This window comes from Centruroides vittatus, unplaced genomic scaffold (genome assembly GCF_030686945.1).
Source record: "Centruroides vittatus isolate TY-2023 unplaced genomic scaffold, ASM3068694v2 contig_726, whole genome shotgun sequence".
Taxonomy (NCBI): domain Eukaryota; kingdom Metazoa; phylum Arthropoda; class Arachnida; order Scorpiones; family Buthidae; genus Centruroides; species Centruroides vittatus.
In genome coordinates, this window is record NW_027122463.1 from 1577692 (window position 1) to 1603168 (window position 25477).

A 25477-nucleotide genomic window follows, 5' to 3' on the forward strand; every position below is an offset into this window, starting at 1 on the left:
TTTATGGTGTTAAAGAGTTTTTTTATATGACTGAATAGACGAAAGTTATAGTAACAATGAAAAAAAGCCAGTAACGAGTTGCGTAACTTTCCCGGCAAGAGTTAAAAATCTGTTATAAAAACTTTTAAAAATAAAATATCATATTATTAATTATTATAAATTGCAAAAAGCTTAATTTTGAAGAAAGAAATAAATTTAATAAAAAAATTGTAAATGCTAAGAACAAAATCTTCATTAATTTCGTCCCACTCGGATACAAAACATAACCCCCGCTCTATCTCCCCATCTCTTCGACCTTTAACCACCAAAACTTAATGGTGTCAATACCCCTAATACACAAACTTTCCCGTAAAATTTCAAAAATTTTTGGCAAAAGACACAAGAGTTATTAAGCTTCAAAGTGGTAAACAAAATCGTGCCTCCCACATATACCCAAACATCCGTACATACAGAAAAAGTCCAAATTTGTTTGCATTATTCGACGTTTTTCAAGGTTTCGAGTTCATAAATGTAAAAGTCTTGGAGATTTTTTTTTCTTTTTTGACCAATTGCCAGACTCTCCCTCTGTTATATACAACACCAAAATAGAGAAGCCTGGAGAGAAATTCTTATCCACAGTATTCGCCGCGAATTTTCCTTTTCGTTAACATTTTATGATCACCATAAAGACGATTGACATTTTACTTTCTCCATCCAATATCAATGCTACTACACATAAAGCTCAAAAGATAAATGTCAAACGTGGCGAAACAGTCACACGCTGAAAATCTGAGGGTATTCAGAACAAGACAAACTACTTTTTTTATAATTTATAATTTGTTTAGAAATATCCTTTTGGAATATTTTATAAATGATGGATATTTTAAGATATCAAAACATTTGAGTAAATGTATCGCACAATCTTCTGCAACGTAGATTTAAAAGTGTTAATAAGACAATAGGAAATGAAACAGATAATGACTCTTTTAAGCCTATTTCTAATGACCCAAATAAAGAGCTTTATAACTTTTAAATGACTCGTTGTTAATGATAGAGACAGGAAATATCAGAGTGCTTATTTATTTTATAATGGACGTTTCGTGTAAGACTATCATGCAAATTATACTTTTATTTCTCTGCAGGTTCCAACTAAATTTGTAGCATCTGTTATAAATTTAGTTGTTTCAAGCATGGAATTCTTATATAACTTCTACAGTTTTCCTGTTCTAGATACACTTAGTTTACAGTAAAGCTTTAAACTATATTTCAGAATAGTTTTGATAAATTTGTTTGGAACCCAGTCAAATGAAAAATATTTATCTATTCTCAATCATTCATATCCTGTTTTAAGATATAATTTTACTACAGATTTATTACATTTTAATTCGTGTATCATGCAATTATTGTCGAAACTTTCTGTGGGACAATATTTAATAAGATCTTCTATACAATCAGAATCAAATTATAAATTATTATCTATCAAAACAAACTTGAAAATCATACTATGAGTAAATTCAAGAAAAAAATAAGTCTAGAGAGCCACTTATGCCCTATTGCAACTTAAACAAACGTTGTAGATCTTTATATAAAGTTAAGAAAACTATTTTGGAATAAGATTATTGATAGTTGTTAAACTTCGACAGACTTTTGGAGCTTGGTTAATGAGTTTAGGGGTTATAAGTTCACTACTAAAGCTCTATCCTCAGGCACTTTAACTATTATTAATGAAAATAGCATTATTGAGAACAATAATTCGATTCTAGATGACAAATCTCCTTGAAAGAAATTAAATTTGCATTGGCAAAACTGAAATCTCGCAAAGTTTCTGGTTTGGACAGAATAAGAAATTAAATGTTAAAAAATCTTCTGGATATAATCTTAAAGATGTAGTAATTATTATTAATGTATTTCGATCTAATCTTATTTTTCCTTTTTTTTGGAAACAAATTTCCCTTAAAATGATTTGAATAGAACGATTGAAATATCTGTCAGATCTGATTCATTGAATCAAAGATTATTCATTCATTTTAACGAATCGCATTGTTATATGGTTACAGAAATTCGCTGTTGGTATCTTCATGTTAGGGAGCCTTTATTTATTACAGGTAGAGCTGTTGATTATAACTATTTATATTGAATAATAGCCCATGATTCAATTAATTTTGTCAAAAAAGACGTAGTAAATTATGTGCACATTTTATCGACTTGAAAGAAGCTTTCGATTTAGTACATCAGGACATTTATGGCCAGAACTTAGTAACTTCTGCTTCTTTTGTTATGACACTTGTCCTTAATCACATACCTAGTGTTTGATAATAAGTTTGCCCGTTCAAAATATGTAGCCTAAGCAATACATGGTTGTAGCCTTGAGGTAACTATCTATTAGATAGGCATATACTTTTTAACATTTACATTAATAATCTTTCATTTCTTTTGAAGAAGCAACTGATAGCACTTTCTCTACATTCATTGTTTTTACTTTCCCGGCTGCTATATATAACGGAGGGAAAGTATAACGATCAGTCAAAAATAGACCCCCTCAATATTTTTTACATTTTTTGCAAACGTCCCTTGCAAACGTCGAGAAAAACACAAAAACTTTGGGGGGTTTTTAGTGTGTGTAGATGTAATGGTATGTGAGAGGGTGGGGGCACGATTTTGTTCACCCACATTGAGGTTTAATAACTTTCGTGCGTTTTGTCGAAAATTCAGAAATTTTCGACATGAGGTTTGAGTATTAGGGGTATTGATGCTATTAAATTTTGGTGGTTAAAGATTAAGGAGTGCGAAGATAAAAGGAGGTCATGTGTCTTATCTCAAATAAATTTAATGATTTTACTCATTATTACTATTTACTTTTTTTTTTTTTTTTTTTTTGTAAAACTCATCTCTGCCCTCAAAATAAACTTTTTGCCATTGTATAATAATTAATAATACAAAAACTTTTACAGTAAAATATGATAACAGATGGCACTATACACAATGTTAAATTCTTTTGCCGTGAAAGTGATGAGACTTGCTGCTGGGTTTTTTAATATGCAAATGATACTTTTTTTAAATTTCCATTTCAGTTTTAGCTGAAAGTTGAATAATTATTTAAGATTATTTGATACGTTGATCAAACATTTTCTTGATTACATACTTGTATAATACGTTGATTTAAGTGAAACAGTTTTAATTTCCACTTGGACCATTGCTTGGATTAGAATTGGACAGAACTTTTAACTAGGGTTGTTTATTAGTGTTGTTTTTGGATAAAAATATTTGAACTGACTGCAAAGTGTTGAAAGACTGATATACAATAAGTTACACGACATATTATTGTCAATAAAGAGATGTTACCGATTTAATCTAAAACTCAATTAAATGAATTGGGTTTCTGCTATATTTATTTGATTCAGTGTTCTGATAGGAAATTGCTTTTGAATGAATTATCTCCGGTAATAAGTATTGGACTGGAGATACTACTAACTTTGATCAGAACGTTATAAGGATTCAGAGTTCTTATGTTCCTTGGAGTAAAAAATTGTATTTCTTACATAATTTAAAATCCTTAATAATGCAATAGGTGTTTTTGAATGGAAAATGAATTAACTTAATAGCTGCTATTGCTGTTATTGAGGATTGAGAGCGGAAAGTCTGAAGAATCATTTGTTGATCTCTTAATAATTTAAGTAATTTATTTGTTGAATGACAAAATTTATTATAAGATAATATTTAATTAGACTTTAATTCAAAATTCTTTATATGATATGAGTCTCATATCATATAACTTATACAAATTTTTTAGTCTTTAAATTTGCTGTAATAACTTTAACGTTTATTAGGTTAACACAAATAATTATTTCCCTCTTGAAAAGGAACAAGATGTATCAGTGAAGAATGCACTGTTTAAAATTTAATTGATAAATACGTTCTATCAAATGTTGAATCACTCATTTGTATTACGGTACACATCTGAAGCACTTCAGAGATTTTACTGTACTGCTTCTCTAATGTGATTAGTTAGATTTCACTAATGCCCCTACATTTAATTTATTTTTAATCAATTTTTATGTTAAAATGAGTTAAAATACTAAAAATTCTTAACTCATTAAAGAGGCGATTGATTAAAATTACAGCCAATAAGATACAATTACAGTAAATAAGCTTTCGGATTTTTAAAAATGTCACATTTAATGTCGTTTAGCTGTAACTACATACAAGTATATTTAATAATTAAATTGTTATATTTATTATTTAATATATACCAAATCGTAATTTTAAACCGTATATTCAAAATTAAATAGACATAAATGACATTTGATCTTTAATAAAAGTTTATGAAAAATAATAAAGGAAATTATAATTTTTTCAGATTGATTGCTGTTTATTAAGTATATTATACTTCTTGTTATTTTTTAATCAATGAATAAATTGGAGAAAATGCTCTTTATAAAATTATTTTGTTTTCTGTTTATACGGCCTATTCATCTATTAATAAAATTTAAATGGCTTTTCTTTTAGTTGTGGTGATGTGCGCCTCTCCAGATGCTATACGAGAAATTTTATTAACAGCTGAAGAACTGGGAATGGTTCACAGCGGGGAATACGTATTCTTCAGTATCGAGCTTTTTACCAGGTAAAATATTAATAAATACTCTTGAGATATGAAATTTAATCGAATAACATTTTTAATATATAAGATTATTTTAAAAATTATGCATCTTACAATCGAATGAATTCAGTTTAGAAAAATAATGTATTATATTTTTCATACTGTGTTTTTGTAAACACAAATAGAAATTTTGTTTAAAAGTAAACTTTAAACTAATATTTTATAAAGAAAATATTGTATTTAAAACATTTTCTAAACGAATGTTTATGTAAATAATAAATACAGAAATAATTTGGGGCTTATTTATTATCCGGCTTATTTTATCGCGTATATAAATGCGAATTTAATTATTTGATTATTTAATTAATTAATGATCTTTTAATCAGATTTAAACGTCATTTAAAATCTTATATTTTAATTTTATTTTGGAATAATTGAATAATATATGATGTTATTAGGTAAGTTAAAGTATACATATTTGTCTAATTTGTATTCTTAAGCAGTAAAAGATATAATAAGAAATTTTCGAAAGGGTTACTTTAATATGTTAAATACTCGGATATCTTCTAAAATGTTCACCCACTCAATAACAAAATGCATAAATTATCTAAAACTGAATATTTATAAATTGCATATGTAAATTGTAATATTGAAAGCTTGTTGTATGTATAAAGTTGTATTGATCTCATTTACATGCTGACTGAAATCGAATGTTTGTGTTGAAGCAAGCTACTTATTAAAAAGGGGGGGGATAAAATGATACAATGGAACGGAGAGATCGAGTACAGTCACTCGAGATTTCTCATTTTTCTGGTATCGGAGATAGCAGAAAAATCCAAAATATGGAGAAAGTAATGTATCATATCAGCTACGAGGTGTCGAATTTTAATTCTGGATGCATGAGACAAAATAGCATCGGAATAATTGATTTTAAGTGCAATCTACTTATTTTTGAAACTGTTTATAACTTTCTCTACTCTATTTTAAATTGTAACTTTTATTAATTTTTTAAAACAAATTTCGACATATAGGATAAATATTGCAAATAATACATAAAGCTAACGTGATTTACAATGAATTATTATAAATTATAAAAAAATAAAAAGCAACACGATACTCTGAGAGATTATCGAAAACGTCAATATTAAAAGAAATTATGAATTTTGTTGCAATATCTTCATTTCTTTCATTACAATTGAAATAATACAGAAATCATTGTTGTTAAACATTAACCTTACGGGGAAACTAGTGGGAATTTTTAATTTAAATTAATTAGTAATGCCATAAAATTTCTCACATCTGAATTATAAAAACCTTAATCGAAGACAGTTTAACTCTCAAATTTTCACCATGGGATCAGTTTCCTCTTTATCTGCTATAACTTCGAATTTATCTGTACATTAAGCACTTTATTAGTACAAATTCATAGTTTGAAATCCTTCGTGTGTTCATTCTTAAGTACAGGAAGAAATGTTCTCCATTCTGTAGTTTAAATGTGTATTCTGCATAAACTATATTTAAAATTATTATCAAATTTTGTTTTAGTCTTCATTTATTAATTTAAGGATGATTTTCTCAAGAATTCTTGTTAACACATGGTTTCTGAATCTTTGAACCATTCTATAATTGAAAGCTTATCTTAATTTATTGTTATGTTTATTTGCTGTGAACTGGAATAAGATATAATACACTTTATATAACAGAACATTTATATAGCAGGTTATATAGCAGTTTTGTATATGTTTGTTATTTTAAAGATGTTTAACACAATTAGAAACGTAAAAATACATTTTATCTCGATTAAAATGTTATCAAATGAGAAAATTAATAAATACAACCAACTTCTCGCACAATCCCTGGGAGGATAAATCAACACACTAAAAATCTTTCGTACTGGAATATTAAAAAGGTTTTTAGTGTGTTGATTAATAAATGTCTTCTTTTCTAGCAGGATTGTTATTGTCAGAAATATTTGAGAGAATAACATTTCGTAGATACTTCTTGAAGTGAAAACTGTTATCTAGAATTTATTTCAACGATTTTTTTCGAAGGTACAGTCATTCATATCAATTGACTTAAAGAAAACTAGCTCAGTTAGGACATTACAAAAATTTCAATTGTGAAAATAATAAAGTTGGCAAAGAATTGTAACTTGAGTGGTATGTTACCTTTGAAATGTATCTCTAAATGATTCAATATTTTTTATTTTAGTATCGGCTATAAATAAGTTAATATTATTAAAAAAAACACTACCTTTGATGACTCCATCTTTTCTGGAAGAGCATTTTGAAGATTTTTTTTTGAAGAAACGAAAATAAATTTAATTTATGATAAAACTTTGATAAAACTTTTATGATATTTCACCTAGCTAAAACAGAACCTGGATAAAACGGAAGCCTGCCTAAACAAAAAATATTTTGGAATGGAGCGATTTTCTATGTTAAATTCTACTATAAGTCGGATACTGCTCCAAAGCGGAAACGGAAGAAGTACGAAAAATGTAACTTAACCTGGATAAAACGAAAAATTAAGATTCATGTTGGTAGAAAGAAAAGTCATTTCCGGTATGTGCCTATCGGGGTGCCTATCTCGCAGAACATGATAAACTGTATTCTGGCAATGATTTCGAAGGTTGTCAGAAACAAAGATTACATGATTCTTTTTACATGATCATCATTTCTGACAAGGTAATGGCACAAAGTCTTTATCGAAATTAATCAGAGTTCGGTTTAGTTTGGTTTTTTCGAATACGGTAACGCGACCATGGGCGGTCTGTGGAGGGGAGGTCTTTTATGGGAAACTGGCCCTGTTTAGGTGTTTCTAACATGAATAAAACCCGAAAAATTCCATGTGACTAGCCATTGGCGAGTCGCAAACCCACAGATCAACTATCAGTGTTCAGTGGCTTTATCCACTCGGCCACTGGTGGGCTGGAATTAACCAGGGACAGAGAACAAGCAGCGAATGTAATTCGTGAAAACAATGGGATTAAGGAATACATTAGTGCCAATTCGCATTTTACCGAGTTTTCTGTAATTAGTGCCTCTTGCATTGGAATATTCCCATGTTTAGTTGGATTCATTTTGAATTAATAGTGTGAGATTTGCCGGTCTGGAAAGGGGTAGCTAGTTAAACTCGCGTCAGGATGTACGAAGGGTTAGAACTGTATGTGGGTAGTGGTGGACACACACTGACTCAGGCACCTTTACAAATAAAACCCGTTTATTTTATATCAGAAGAACTTACAATGCATTTCTCCTCTCTGACCCAGATCATTAGAGTCCAAAGATGCTAATTTGTAACTGTTTGAACCTCGTTGAGTCGTTGGGGCCCAGGGCAGTGTTGTGGATAGTCCAACGGTCGGAGGACGACGGTGTGAACAGACAGGAACGAAGGAACATCGTTAGGAGCGATGGCATACAAAGACAAGAGGAGTGCACGGGTTTCTTTGAACGGTACAAAATGAGAGAAATCCGTCCTTCGTCCTTGAAATTCGGGGTATTTAAGGAATTTCATTCCGAATTTCCTTCTCCGATTGGTTTCGATTCCCTCTCGTCGTTTCTCGATTGGTCTCTTCCCTTATTTTCAGGTTGAAATAAGATCGGATCCGGTGACGAGAAAAGAAGTTCAACCCGACACCATTCCTCGACTTTGACCGGGAGATGTTGATGGAACTTCGAAACCTGCGCTCGTATTTGTGATCGTTATGTTCTCTATTTTGACATTTTTGAATGTTAACTGTCGAACGTGACGTTTTCCTTCCGTAAAACCTCCCTATTTCCCGACTGAGTTTAACTTTGATCATTTATACAGTATACCAGCGTCAGAGTGAACGTTCGAACTCTCCGGTTTGACACTGATTTATTGCTTAACACGTGGCTGAGTTACACTCGAGACTCACATTGTTTACTTTCGCGTCGCGTTTATTTATTACAATTTTTTTTTTCTTTTTAATATTTTCAGCGCGATTAATAACGGTTTCGATCTCAATCTGGAACCTCACAATAGTAATTAATTTTTTACGTATGTAAAAATGGTTTTATTATATAAAAAACGCTGGCAAAGACTCTTGCCCGACTCTGTTGTCACTCGAACAGGAAGGAAGTCCGATCATTTTCATTTTACTAAGATATAAAATTTAAATAATAATAGAAGATTAAATGACGTAGTCTTGTTGAATTATGATATATATTTTTGGTAAACAAGTTTAAGTTTAAATGCAATATTCTGCCAAAAAACATTGTTCATGTAGTCTGAATTGAATAAAGGTTACTCACAGATATCGATATTTGGTCTATAAAATATCGTTAGTTTATGGTAAGTATACAATATCGGAGAGTTACTATGACGTATCTTACAAGACATTCAAGAATCCATCCCTTCAATAAAAATGTTCAATACAATATGTTCAAAAATGCGAAAAATAGAGTATAATATTTATAACTTTAATTTCTTCATAAAAGTTAGCTTGTGTAGCTTATTGAATTACTTTCTAGAAAAAGTCTAAGCATCCTATGGGTACTAAGAGGGCTTGCTAATAATAATTATTACAGATGCAGAAGGACATACAGGATGGCCTTTAGTGATAAGAGACTTAGTTCTTCAACAAGAGGTCATCGTATTTTAAGTTGAATAAATTAAACATATGATTGAAAGATTAAAAATATGATTAAAAATTGCGACCCAAAAAATTGTGACGATGTGACAATAAATAATTGCTCGTTTCAAAAATATAAGTTTATAGTTTTTCATTAAAAAAAAATATATATATATATATATATATAATAAAATACCATTTTACAAAATGTCTGTTTAATCAAAAGAACATCGCTTTGTGTATTCTTAAAAATAAATGCAAAAACAAGACATCAGGTATATGTGATAAGATTGTTAATTTAAATGTGGACATTCAATTTTATACTGCAAATAAATTGAAACGATAGCGTTTTCTTAGGGAAAATTTGTTTGAAGAACTTTAAATGGTTTACTACAATATTGCGTGTGATTTAAGAAACAATCGATCAGTAAAAATTTACAATGGTGATAGACGACTTGTCGGAAATGCGCATTATTTTGTGTTTGACTGTTGAGAATAGCAATCAATCAAAAATCTACATCGCAACAATCACATCTATCATTCACTTGTTTTCTCTTCCAATTAATCATTTTCATGAAAACGCGCAGTTTTCACCAAAATTCTGCTAGTTTGTATCTAAAATTAGCATATTTATTTTAAATTCAGATAATTTTTATTATTTATTTAATAATTTAATAAATTATTTTCTCAAATTCTCAAATACTTCTGAATTGATTCTTCAAGACGACATTGTTTTAAGTCTAGATGTTTTCATTTTTTTCAATGATTACACTTTAAAGGAAAATATTTAAAATAAATAAAAAACACACTTCTGTTTAAATGATAAATTTACGTACATTTTTGTTATAAAAGAAGGATAATCCTGTCCTAAAAAGTTATAATCACCTAAACTCAAACATGACAAAAATTAGAATTATTATGATGACTCAACACTTAATCAATTTAATTTCCACTTAACAATAGATAAGAAAAGATTTACCATTTTTAATTGTTATTAACTTAAATGTCACAGGCTTGTAAGTTAACACAAAGAAAAAATAATCTTTCATACTCCTGAAAATGCGTAAAAATCCAACCAATTTAATTCCGTTATATCATTTAAAGTTGGAGTTATGCTTAGTAAAATTGAAATATTACTACTAATGTTATTAAAAACTTTTCAAAATCAACGAGCAATTATTTATTATGACATCGTCACAATACAGGACTGAAATTTTTAATTATATTTTTAATTTATTTCATTTAAAATATATGCTCTCCACCTCAAATTTGTAGTGGCTTGCCCCTGTACATCATACTTTTCTTTTAGCAATAGAATCGTGCTAGTCATCTATCTAACACCTTTCAGGAAAAAATATTTGAATTGAAATAACACGACATCTGGTTTGCATCAGAAGTTCGTATACAGTTAATCGGAACTCTTCCTGCCTATAAGGTTTCCATATCTGTTCTGAACTCACTCTCTTCTCAAGATTAAGGAAAGACAGGCAGACAGACGACAGTGACAATTTATAGGTCTACATTTTTTTTTCAAATTGCAGCCAAATTATTCCGGTTTTCTTCGTAAGTATGTTTTATCTCGACAATATATTTGAAGCGTAGAATCTTTAAAATGATTTTACTAGGAAACTTCTCTCCTTGGATGGCTTTACTTCAAATTTGTTATGAGAGTTAGATTCTAATTCTATATTTAATGTCGTTTAAATTTAGGATAAATAAGCGCTTATTCTATTATCGAATGTCAAATGTTCTATAAAATTCAACCATATTATGCATAGCTTTAGGTTTCGGCTAGTAATTCTCTACTTCAAATTAATCTTATCAATATGATAGATTTAAACCAGATGATTGTTCAAAGATGTTATGAAGTATTTTATCCCGAAGAGTTGCAATTCTCATCAGGATGACATTTATCCTTTATATTGAGATATTCTTATATTTACAGAAGCGCCTGTATTTCTACAACATATAAAATAATCGATGTCTCATTTTCATAAGTAGTCTGAGATACTTCGCATTAGCCCCCCAGGAACCGAGTGGATGAAAGCACTGAACACTTGTCGTAGGTTCTATTAACGGGATGGCCATGCGGGATTTCTGAGTTTCCTTCACGTGTCTTAGGGCCAGTTTCCCATAGTTTCAACAAACAGTTATTTCGTTCTCATCATTACAATACTCGCATACATTTCTGAAATGCGAATAAATGATATTTATTTTCATTCCTGTCATAAATTTTATTCCTTTTTCATTAAATCGTTGAAAATTGTAAGATAAATATTTTAATGATAACTCTCTCAAAATTGCAGTACTATCTCGGTAATTCGACATGTATGAGACCTGAAGAATGTCGGATTAAGGGGGTTGTTGGATTGTTGAAAGTAAAGCGAATTCTATGGTTTAATTCTTCGGAGGGAAAACATTTGTTTATTTAAATGATATTAATACGTACATTTCATTAACCGAAAATATATCTAGATTCTACGTTACTGTATTTTAGAGTTCTCAAATTAATTGGCAGTCCTTTAAATATAATTTTCAATTGTCTTTTGTCGCTTTGTCATCCAAAATCAGTGCAGTCGCCGACAGTCAGTTTTGGCAAGTTGGTAAATTCTCAATAAATTTAGTAGGAAATTGAAGCGACTATGGGAAATTTAGTAAGAAATACTGTATTTCTGATTAGGGTACGCCATGAGAATACACACTAAGAAGGGATTTTTGAAAACCCCCACGGGGAAGAAGGAGAGGGTTAAGGATTACTCCGAAAAACTTGGCTTCTATTGTACTATTTTAGATGCAGTTTTTTGCGTTTTTGCGGGAAATTGAACATATTTTTAGACCAATCTAAAAATTCTCTAATTAGCCTCGGAAGAGGGAGGGATCTAATTCTTGTACCCGGTGAAAACGGGTAAGATCGGCTATATAACTATTAAGGTTATCTTACGTAAGGGTTTATCACACCAAGTGTCCAATCTAACACATTTAAAAAATTCTCTTAGTGTGCATTCTCATAACGTACCCTGACTGTGTACCAAATTTCAACTTTCAACGCCTAACCGTTTAGGCTCTGTAATAAACACAACAATGGTACGAGTAATATATATTTATTTAATTTATCATAAATTCAAGAAATATTAATTTATATAAAGTACACAAATCAATTACTTACCTTAAAAAGTAAAGAAAAAAATATTAACTAAAGATAAACTATGCTCTGTAAAAATTTTAAAATGTCACAAAAAATTACAGAAATTTTATAATTTTCTTAACTTTCATAATTTTATTTTAAGTTAAAATGTATAAATATGTGCGTTTTATAAATTTAATATAATAATGAAGATTCACGTATATTTTCTTATTTAATTCTGTACATTGTATATTTAATTTCTGAATAATTTATTGAATCTGACAGCAACATCAAGAAATTCACTCATGCTGTCTGTTTACGAAACAAAAACTATTTAAGATATTTTTTATTAAAAATATACGTTTTAATATATTCTGAGAGAGAATTTTCTGACGCAAATTTTAATTTAATTTAAACAAAATATGAAAGCAGCATTTCGTATAAGAGTATAGGAAAAAAAGGTTTTAATAATTATTAAATGTTTGCAAACTACACAATATAGAAAATTTGATTTTTAAGAAGAAAAAAAAAATTTGTTTATTTTTAAGGGAAATTTTACATAATTTTACAGATTTTATAAATTTGAATATAAGGAACATTGGTCAGTACTATATTCTCCATTGTTTCTGTTATATTACAGTATTGTCCATTAATAAATCTCATACTAAATAGCAAAAGGCTATCAATGGTCGAGTGGATGAACCACTGAACACTGGTAGTTGTTCATGGATTTTCGCTTCGCCAACAGCTTGTCACGTGGTATTTCGGGGATTTTCTTTACGTTTGTAACAACCTAAATACGGATAGAGTCCCTCTGGGATAGCATATCGCCCACGTGTTGCGTTGCCGTATACAAGCAATATAAATTAAATAATAAAAATTGTTATATAGTATAGAAAACTTTGAAGATTTTCTTAAATCTTATTTATAATTGTTGCTTCTTTTTTCATGTTTACTCCCTGCCTTATAAATACTAAGAGCGCATTTTTAATCATAAGAATCATGGATTCGGCCATACTCACAATGGGCGGTTAGTTTATCAAAATTACTAACAAAAATTAACTGCGATTTATTTACTGATGAATAAATAATATTCCAAGTATATATGGCTCATAAAAACAAAGTTATCAGCCTAATAACTTAGAAGAGACTTATATTCAAATGATTAATTTTACATTATAAAATATGTAGGATTTGAAACAGAAACCGAATTATATCTTTCGAATCCACAACGAATTTATTTAATCAAATATATTACTACAACGAGCAATTGCGTATTGTGACATCGTCACAATGCCGGATTGCAATTTTTAATTCTATTTTTAATTTATTTAATTTAAAATATATGCTCTCCACCTCAAATTAGGAGTGGCTTTTCCGTATTGCATACTTTTTCTTGTTTCCTTCAATTGTTTATTTATAAATCAGTTATTGAATATTTTATAAATATATTTTATAAAATGCTTTCCACAGTATGCGAAGAAAAATTCAATAAGCAAATAACCAAACAACGATACACAACTACAGAGTTTACAGATTAAGTTAGCAGTAGAAATAAATTTAACACTATCTAAGTGTGCATTATCTTAATGGCTTGGATAGAGTTGGAATTCCACCGAGATTTTTGGTTTTATCCCAATGAAGTGACATCTTTCCAATATTGTACAGAAGGAAATATATAAGAAAAGTTATTTATTTAATAATATAATATGGATAAAACTAAAGAAATGTATTAATCTGAGCAGAAATATCTTTTGACTATGGATATATAATTCGTATTTAAGAGATACATAACTAAATTCGTCTTAAAAAACTCTTTTTTTCTTAAATACAGTATATCATAGGAATACAGAGGGTCGACATTTCTTTTAACGTATGTAAATTGTTTAAAATGCCATTACGTGGTTTCTAAACAACTGGCATTGGCTAAATCTTTAAATTTATGACTCGTATGACAATAAACCGGGACAAAAATATTAGTAAAAATATATATTCGTAATTAAAACTTAGTCTACATAGAAATAAATTAGAATTGTCAGAATTTGTCCATAGGGGCACAATATCAAAAATAGTTAGCCATAAAAGAAAGTAGATTCCTCTATATTATTTTGTCTTATTGTGGCGTAAATATACAAACTGTGAAGAATAATTTGTGTCTTCTAACGACAAATATTTTTTTTCGTAAATCTTTCTTAAATTATTATAAAAATTGGTTTAAGAATAAAACGTAGTTCGTTGAAAATAATTATTCAACAAAATATTGATTTTCTGCTTTTTGAGGTCATTTTTGAACCGTGATAATGGTCATACTTCAAATATAATCTTATTATCTTATCTCGATAATCTTATCTCTTTTTGCCAACCCTCTGCGATATAAATTTGTTTAAAATTGCAGAGTGATTTTATTATTTTTTCTTCCTCTGTACTTCTAAATGCTATGCTGAGTTTCCATTTATATTTACTATTTTTCGGTGCAGTGACACAAATTATCGCTAAAGTCTTCGATCATCGCAGATCTTGATCTCTGAATTTTATGGAATGTTAATTAGCTAATTCCTTGCTTCACTTGTTTTTTTTCTCTTCGTCATTTATTACCTCATCTTGATGTCGAGTGGTTTTATTAAGAAGAAACTTTTACATCCTTGTTAATGTGAATTTCTTAAATGCTGTCATTAAGTAAAAGCGAACGAATCGTTAGACCGCAAGTAATAATATCTGTTGATGGTAACGTTTGAGTTATCTATTTATTGTCACTCGCATAAAAAAGATCTATTATTAACTGCAACAATATTCTTATTTATATATTTATTTCATCTACATTAGGAAATGTCTCTGGACAACAGATCTCTTCCTTCGATAAATAATAAGACCCATAACAAAATATAAATAAAATACATAAAAAGAAAAACAACCGACATAATAAAACATAAATGAAACTTGAAAAAAAAAATATAAATAAGACAGAATACACCAAAAATGTTTAAAATATTAAATACGTATAACTCTAAAAGTAGGACATAAAAATTTAAAAACAATATAATAACCGAGCCGGAATACAGGATTTTGCCATATATTGCCAGGATATTGTTATTCATATAACTCGAGAGTAGAAATCCTGAATGGAATGCAGTAGCAGCGGTTCATTTAACGGGACCTGGCTCTGGTGTCAATCTGTTGGGAAAGAGATGAAAGGATCATGTTGGTAGAAAATACGAGAATATATCCTCTTAGCTTCAAGACAGCCCTGAGATGTATTTTTGGACGATTGTCTGAAAAAACGGTGATTAAGAAAACCCAATATAAGTGGTGAAGCCGATCTGAGCAGGGTGCCTAACGGAGGTATTGAAACTAGTTTTTTTTAAGGATAATCTGTGGCTGGCTAAATAACGAATTATTAATAGTGTTAATTCGTAGGAAAAGACATCAATCAGGAATTGACGTCTTTCTACGAGTCGATTTTATTAGCTCCAGTTTGCAATTGTCAACGTTTGTAATTGTTTATCCACTGTCTTAATATTGAAAAATACTCAGTATAATTCAGATATCTTTCTAAAACTGTTTCATCTTTGCAATCAATAGTGTTCTTGGCCTTTGTACGGCTGCTCATATGATTTAGATGCTATATTTATTTTGTTTGCGTATTTCAGTGGAATGCTTGATTTCTATTGCGTTTATTGTAGCTAACTAATAATGAACATATCACAGACAGTGTTGTTAGAGTAAAGGTTCCAATAGTTGACAAAATAGCAATACTTGACACTTTCAGTTTCTATTTTTTCTATTTTGGTTAAGCTATTGACATTTGAGTATAATTTAATAATATCTATTTTATCTTTAATAATTCACGACATTTTATCTGTTTCAAAACTACTATATCTGTATGGATTAATTTGTAAATATAAATGTAATAGTTTGTGGAAATTTTACAGTTCGTATTAATCTTATTTAATTATATCTGGCAGGGGGGTCGATCAATTGTCTAAAATATGTATATGTTACAGTAAAAACCCGTTTTTAGTGAAAACGCGTTTTAACTAGTTAAAACTAGTTTTAACTAGACAAAACGGGTTTTAACAAAATGGCTTAGTAAAAACTGTTTCGACCAAGGTCATTCAGCTAACACGTTCCTTAGTGTATGATGAATTTCGTATCTCTTTAACCCTTTTCCCCCGACATCTTGTTTACGTTTATTTTGCGATCCCTCCTAGGGCAATATAGGTCAGTCAGGCAATATTATTTTAAAAGTTTACTAAAAATCAAATTATCATTATATCTATATGAAAAAATCACTTACATTTATTAATATCTTTAGTTTTAAATACGATATTTTTCAATGCATATTATTAGAAAAATTTATAAGAAAAAAAATTATATATATCAGAACTGACACACAAACTTGATAATTTGTAACATTTTGTGAAAATTAACATTGTTTAGTTACATAGTTGTTTGCTGGCACTGAGCCAGAAAGACGTAGAATATTGTTTTGTACAATTCGATATAACACTTATGCATGTGTGTTTATTCGTTGTGAAATTATCGCACATCATATCAAACATTTGTTTGAAATCAAAATTTTATACTGCTATCAACTAATATAATGAATTATTATACTTTATTCACTTCATATCGAACCAGATTATATCTGTTGTTAATAAATTTTACAAAAATCGATATTTACCAAAGTAACGATGAATCGGTACCCTCGAAGTTTTGCTTAAAAAGCCAGGGTACCGATCGATCGGTGTCTTCAGGGACAAAGGGTTAATTAATGTTAATAGCACGGATGTGTGACCAATATTTTCAATAACTATCGTATTAAATAATACAAATCTTTTAATCCAATCATCACTTTATTTATTTCCCCCAAACATACTTATGTAGCTAAAATTAGTTTTAACTAATGTTAAAAGTTAAAAAGTTAATGTTTGATTTTAGTTTTATCTAAAATCAAAACATGTACAGCAGTAAATTCTAGTTTTAACTAGACAAAACGGGTTATAACAATGACATCCAATAAAAACTAGTTTCTACTAGTTAAAACGCGTTTTCACTAAAAACGGGTTTTTACTGTAACATATATAAAATCAACCAAAACCCCAAAAGGTGGACAATTTACAAAATAAATCACTCATTTCGATCCTTTCAACAGTCCTTTAATATTACAAGCGACAATTTTATTAATGTTAATGGATAAAGAAAAATTTTCAAACCTACAGATCATACTTATTGCTTCGGTAATCTTTGATGTTGTTATCTTATTATCAATCAATTACAGTTTCAAACCAGTATTATAGATACTATTCTAGAAACTAACTCGAACTCTAATTAATATGAAAGTGACTTTATTATTTTTTCTTCCTCTACATCACGAAATGCATTTATGGGAAATTTTATTCCCCCATTTAAGAGATTTTGTTACAAGTCTTTAATAGAGAAAAAGGCACACTAAATATTACTCAGTTAAAACAAAAGAAAGAAAGTAGAAAAGAAAATACAGTTACTTTAGACCAGTGGTTCTCAAAGTATGATCCAAGGTCTGAGAGCATGCACCAGCTAAACATTGTTCCAATAATACAAAGAGGGTAGTAATTCACATATTATGGAGGATTTAAAAGTACATATGTTACACAATGAAAAACATATTTTTGAGCATGCCCTTTACTAATTAAATGTAATTTTTAAAAATACATTGGAACTCAGTTACACTTAAAGATGGCCTATTGCATTAGGTTGAAAACGTTAGTATTTGGTTTAATAAACATTTTTCAGCAACAGAAGGTGGTGTATTGTGATAGTTCATTAAGTTATATATAACAGAGGGAAAGTATTTTGATCGGTCAAAAAATGACCCTTCCCCAAGGTTTTTATATTTTTGGACTCGGGATCTTGAAATGTCGAGAAACGCAAAAAATTTGGAGTTTTTCTCTGTATGTATGAATGTTAGTGTCTGTGTGTGTATATGTGTGTTTGGCACGATTATGTTCACCTTCTTTAAAGCTTAATAACTCTTGTGCTTTTTGTCGAAAATTTCTGAAATTCTGTAGGGAGGTTTGTTTATTAGGGGAGGGGGTTGATGCTGTTAAATTTTGGTGATTAAAGGTCGAGGGGAGGAGAGATTATAGGAGTCGTGTGTATCTCCACTAGAGTCGGACTTAATGACGATTTTAATCGTTATTAGCATTTACATTTTTTTTTTTATAATACTCATTCCTACCCTGAAAAATAAGCTTTTTCCGTTTTATAATAGTTAAAAATATAAAAAGTTTTTAATAAAATATGATAACAGATGGCGCCACCAAAATTATAAATGTTGCCTGGAAAGTAGAGCAATTCATTGCTGGTTTATTTTATGTAAATGACTTAAGCGCTGTCAGCCACTTCATTTACTCACATTATGACATGGTAAAGAAAAGACAACCTAATTAATTCGTCTGTCTATATATGCAAAAGTGTCCTCGTATAGAAAGAAACTTTTATAACACCAAGAATGCTTTATGAGTAACATATAAAATTATAAAATGTATTTAATTAAATAGCATCATTGTTTGCATTGTTAAATTTCTTCCTTAAAAAGAAATACCGAAAGAAGAAAAGACGACTTCACTTCACTTTTTCGTTACAAACAGTTAAAATTATTTCTTGTTACGTATTCTCTGTTTGTTGTTTTTTGTTCGTTGCTTTATATTATTTGTGTTGCTGCGTTAATAATATAAAATGTGGATTACATTTTATAGGAAACAATTTACTAAGAAACAATATAAAATCTAACAGACGTCCTATAGTTAAAATTTGATCATGACAACATTACAAACTGAAAAAATGAAGGATTTAAGATTGTTATTACATCACAAAATATTCCGGAAACGGAAATAGATAAAACTTTATACACGAAAATGGATTCTCAAGACAATACCAACCCATTTCATAGTTTATACTTAAGTAGAATCTTTAAGATATTTGGATTTATATGATACGTAGATATGAAAGGGATGAAATGTTTGATGAAAATACGATAAATATAAATTATAATTAAATCAAGTAAAATTTGGCATTTGCTATAAATAAATTTTAAAAATCTATTGCAATTCTAACGATAAATATTATTAAAAATAAATAAGACAAACTGAAAGTTGTTACAGAAAGGAAAATATCAGATGCCCAAAGAAAAATCAAGAATTCATGTATGCCATAATAAAATATTTTATCACAACCAAACAGCAAGAAAATATGATAATTTTGAAAAATCCACGTTTACCTATTTATCAACTACTCCATAAGACATCTGTGGACGGGAAGAACGAAAATTTCGAGAATTTACGAAATATACTATAACATAAATTTGATTTATATCAAAAACCAAGTAGAGAAATTGCTATGAAGTAATTAATTAAATACAAATTTATCTTATTTCTCTTGTCATCTGCACAGTTTTTGTTGATATTTCAAATTCAAGTTAACAAAACAGTCTTAGGAAGAAACAATAAAATAAGAATAGAAAAATTAACAACTACAAATAAAAATAGGAAGTGAATAACCATTAGAAAATGTTGCATGTTAGCTCAGGATATTTCTGTAAATTGTGTTTTATTATGAAATAAGAGGGAATATATTACAGAATTTAAATTCAAAAATTTTATTCTTGAAATAAAAAGAGGACGGCTGCTTTGTAGAAGCAAAAATGAAGAAGAATTTTGAATTAGATTGCTTGTTTATATGAAATATTATAAGAGAATTGTTATATTTGTAAAGAATATTCAAGAAAGTTTAAACAAATAATTACAGTACTAATAAAATATATTAAAATTGAATTGGTTTGGAATTGGTCTCGATTTTCATCTGTTTAACTTTGTTCTCATGATTAAAGAAGGACAGCCAGACAGACGGACAGTAATAGGAATTTATACATCTATAGTTTTTTCAAATTGTAGTCCAAAAATATCCAGTAAAAGTCTAATAAAGGGATGTTAAGTATTTATATGAATTTACTAATACAAAGTAAAATACTTAACAATTTAAAAATCAAAAATATGAATTTAAAAAGTATAGAAATTATTTAAGTTAGGAATTCTTTAAATGAAAAAATTATTTAATGCATCATTAAAATAATTTAAAAGAACGAAATTAGCAAATGAATTCCAATAGATTCTACGATAATTATTTTTAAAATTAATTAGTTTCAATAGTAAATAATGCATTTGAGAATTAATAAGCTTATTTTAATTTAATTAACCAAATTCAATTTAGTTTTCAGCTGTTTACTTTTAGTTTTTTAAAAACAATTTTTATAATTACTCTTTTTTAAATAATTTATGTAATATTTTATTATGTATAATTAAAATTAAAAATTTAATCTACACAAGCAAATATAATTTGCCTTAATTACTACAGAAATTAATTTTAGTAATAAAAATACGATAAATTTTTAAATAAAATTTTGACATTTTTAAAAATATATATTATATTTTTATAATTTACCTTTTATTAGCCTACGTTTTAGTAATTGAACTTAACCGAAAACTGTCATCATATAGTTCATTTTCCTACTAAATATTAAAAATATATATAAGATTAGTTTTAAGAGGAGTTGAAATATGCTCAAAATATATATATATATATATAGATTAATTGAGTTTTAGGCCAACCAGTATATAAATATTAATTCATTTTAGTAAAAGTATTTAGTGTTTTTAAGTATAATGAATAATGTAATAGTAGAAAATTAAAAAATTCTGCCTTCCGGTTGGACTTTTATGGAAAAAGTCCTTCTAGGAGGTTGACTCCTATTTAGGTGTTACAAACGTGAAGAAAATCCGGAAAACTCCACGTAACCAGCCCGTTGACGAGGTGCGAACCCACGACCAGTGTTGAGTAGTATTATCCATTCAACCATTACGGGTCTTTTTTTTTTTTACTTTGAAATATGAAAATAAATTGTAAAACAATGCTTTAAGATACGAAAATGTGTTATAAACGTTTACTAGGAAGTTATTTTTCTGTAATTTTCAAAATATTCGAACGTATAATTCGAATTATTAACAGATAGGATAAATATCGTTACGAAATGTTTTTGAATACTGTATATTATTATTTTTTTTTAAATATCAAATTCAATATTATTATGACTTAAGTCATCTTAAAAATTTCACGTGTCTGTCCTTTGCATTAAAATTTATGATAGCTTTTACGTCGAAAATAATCGCTCTGGTAGAGAGTCGTACAATTGAACGAGTAATATAGAGGTTATTTCGGAATTTAAAAAGGTAAAAAAAGATATATCGTAGAATGATTTAGTCTTTATGATTGATGATGATATATAAAAAAATTCCAATGCATATTTCAATGATTTCCACTCGGATACATCACATAATCAATCATTTTTAAGTTTAACATTGACGCATGAAAGATATTTTAATATCACGAATCAAAAAATTCAAAGTTTGATAATTTAAAATACACACACACACACACACACACACACACACACACACACACACACAAACACAAACAAACAAACAAAAATTATATTCTAAATAAAATCACCGAGAATGGAAAAAGAATTTAAATTTTTTTATGTTTTTAGTTTTCGTTTTTTGAGTAATATTGAATTTTCTACTAAATTTTTGTTTGATTGTCGTTATACATTTTAGTTGAAAGCATTTTTCAACCTCTGAATAATGTACACTGAAGGACACATAAATAATGGCCGTTATTTGGAGGTTACTTTGTATACATTTCATGAAGAAGAGTTCCTGAAAATGGCTGCTTTAATGTATTTATGTTAGACGAACCTGGACTGCAGAATATGTAATATTAATATTATAATGCGCACTATATAGAAGTATTACATACATTGTAATATACTGTATTCAGTCCACGAGCTCTTCGATATTTGTAGTATATTCTTGAAAAGCGTAGGGGCAGGAAGTCCCGATTAACTATATATAAACTTCCGGTCTAGAACGAAGTTACGTGAATTAAATTCACAAATTTTCCCCTGGATGGTGTTACATACATGATCGGCATGACTCTTCTGTTAACGGGAATAGTATGATGTACAGGGGCAAGATACTTGAAATTTCAGATGGAGAGCATATATTCTTAATTTAATCAATTTAAAATGTAATTAAAAATTGCAACAATGACGATGTCACAATAAATAATTGCTCGTTTAATATTTAAAAAATTACAAGATGGTACATATGCTTGCTGTCCTGGTGGGAAAATGCTGTAAGCTTTCAGCAGTTTGTTAGAAAGTTGTGCTTGAGAGTTTCATAGACAGATAGAGGCTAAGTGGGCGAGAAGAAGGCTACAAAACACTTGGTTCCCTATACAACGCATTTGGTTTCAGATTGATAGCTCTGGATGCACCAGAAAGGCTGGAGGTGGTATCAAATGGTCCTCATGTAGCCCGATTTAAACTCGCTGGATTTTGCAATATGGGAGAGGACAGCTAGTCTCTGCCATAATGTATGAACGCCTATTGTCAAGTATGCTTAGCACATTTGGACTGAGGAAAACGCGATTTGTTCTTCTGCTTGGCTGGATAGGTTTTACCGGAGAGGTCAGTGTTCTTAATTCACGAAATTGGTCAGATTTCCTGACAATTGACAAATCTGAAATAGAGCTATTGGGCCGATTTCGGATTGGCTGACTGTCATGTCCAAAAAATATATTAGGGGAAAATCAAAAGATAAAGGGAGATTTTCCTGCTAGAAGGTGGAGACATGCTACTCGCCCACTTAGCCTCTCGATTTGATATTGTCCTGTGTACTACTCTATAACCTTCGTAAATGACAGACTGAATGTCTAAATTGGAGTCGTAAGGTGTCTTTCCTGACAGACAACTACACATATATCTAACGAAGAGAGAAGGATCTCGGGATCCATTCCGAAATTCACTCCTACAGAATTTGATTGTATTTGAAGGCAAACATTTTGAAAATTGCATTTTGTAGTCCATTTATTTCTATTTGATTTGAATTGGATTTGTACTTTTTAAATAATTTAATTTTGCGTATACTTCACTCTGTATCTAGGATAACAAAAATTTTACTGATTTATTTATATGAAACATTAAAGAACCAAAATCCACAAATGTGCATTTTTTGAGAATCATTTAATAAATCTGAGAAAGTACACTTTTGGAAGAGCATCTCGATTCTTAAAATTCAGCATCAAAATCTAATTTATTATTTATTATACGATGAAAGTTACATTACGTTGTATATTAGATGTATATGTAGAATAGAACACATATCAAAATGTTTATCTAAAAAATGATTGGAATAAAGTAATTTGCAATAATGGGTGTTTATCATTTCTTAATTATGATATCTTTAGCTTTTTTACGGAAATCAATGTCAAAAATTGAACTTATAAGCATATTTTTCTCATACTTAAAAAGTTAATGATTGATTATATTATATATGTAATGAATTATATTTTAGTTTAGTCTTATATAGCATTATTAAGACAATGATGTAATGTTTTTGTATATAATTAACATTTCTAGAGTTCGTAATAAAGCTTATAAAATTACGATCGTAAATTACGATTAAAAATAATAAAATGCAAATAATTAGTTAATTACACATAGTAATTAATAAAATGCACAATTCAATAATTCGATCAACTGCAATAGAAATTTAAACTCTTACGTTTTATTTCAATACGGCAACGTAAAAAACATAATGAAATGCTTATGTAATTATAATAATCTTAAGTTTTATACACAAATGTTACCAAAATATATTCAAATCAGCACTTGAAGCTATTTATCTTACAGTAGTTCATATGCTTGTTGTCACTTTTAATCTCGATCTTCCTTAATCTGAAATCAAAGTTTAATATCATACTTCAAATAATATTTATTGGAATGGAAAAGATTTCATACAAAATACATTATACGAGCTCCTCCAGTTCGAGATATTTCTCAAGAATTTTTATCTAGGGCTCCTCCACAGCCTTCTCCAAAGTTCGAGATATCCTTGAGAGATATCTTGATGAAGATAAGTCTCAAGAATTCATGTCTAGAGAAGGTGCCTGCCACTCAAAGATCGTACAAGTTGACTAGGAAACGTTTGAATATATTGTAATATAAATGCTGATCTGAATGATATTTGAGTAAGATTGTATACAGCATTCTATCCTATACAAAACGAGATGTGACAAAAACCTGTATAAGATTTTGTCTTTCCGCTTGCCTCTTAGATTGCTATAATCACAATGTACTCGTGTTTAAGGTGCTTTATTAGATACTTTTATCAAGAAAAGTAAATAAACTCAGCAGAAGAGAGCAATAGAAGATCATCTGACAATACACATCAGTAAATTGAGGTCAGAGAGAGATGCGACTTTATCTGGGTGGGGTTTTTTGTGTACACATAGCACAAAATATAAGTTGCCTCGAGAAACGTCACGTATTTGATTTAATGTTTGATTAGTTTTGAATTTATTTTCTTATTTATCTGTTGAGTATGAAGAGATTTGTAATTTGCAATACATTTTATCTCGCATTTTCCAGTATTTTAAAATTAAATGATAAGCATCTTAAGCATAATATCATTAGACTTAAAATCGCATTTTACTTTTCCGACTGTTATGTATACTGATTGTCTTTATTCTTGATGTATTTTATGTATTTTATAATATTTAAACCTATTAATACCACTATAGATAATTCTTGTTCTTCAGAAAACTGCTTAATGTATCTCATGTTCTCACCCGGTTTTGTACTTAATGGCACCGGGCATGTACCTTATGTATATTCATCAATAAATAAATAATAATAATAATAATAATAATAATAATATGTATACTGAACATGACAAAGGAAAGTATTGGAATCGTTTCAGATTTGACCATCCGGATTTTTTGCAAATCTCGAAGACGATCTGTAAAGACGAATTTTGTATGAATTTAATGAAGATTTTACTCGTTATTAATATTATTAACGTTTATAAATTTTTGCAAAATTCGTCTTTACTCTCAAAATTAAGCATTTGCCATTTATAATAATTAATAATATAGAAACTTTTTATGATAAAATCTTATAACAGATGGCGTCACACACAATTTATCTATTAATACCGGTAGCATTATTAATAATATAAAGGTTATTTTTTAAATAAAAATTCTTAACAACCAGGAAAGTTCTGCAATTGGTTTGCTGGATTTT

The 25477-nt window shown here is 28.9% G+C and overlaps 1 protein-coding gene across 3 annotated transcripts in view; it reads left to right on the top strand.

Moving 5' to 3' along the window:
• Positions 1–25477, top strand: part of LOC136980822 (atrial natriuretic peptide receptor 1-like) — a 294166-nt gene that overhangs the window by 203881 nt on the left and 64808 nt on the right. For all 3 annotated transcript variants that reach the window (XM_067277015.1, XM_067277017.1, XM_067277016.1), the window contains exon 2: positions 4486–4600. In XM_067277015.1, the coding sequence (XP_067133116.1) occupies positions 4486–4600 (115 nt within the window). The remainder of the gene's footprint in view (positions 1–4485; positions 4601–25477) is intronic.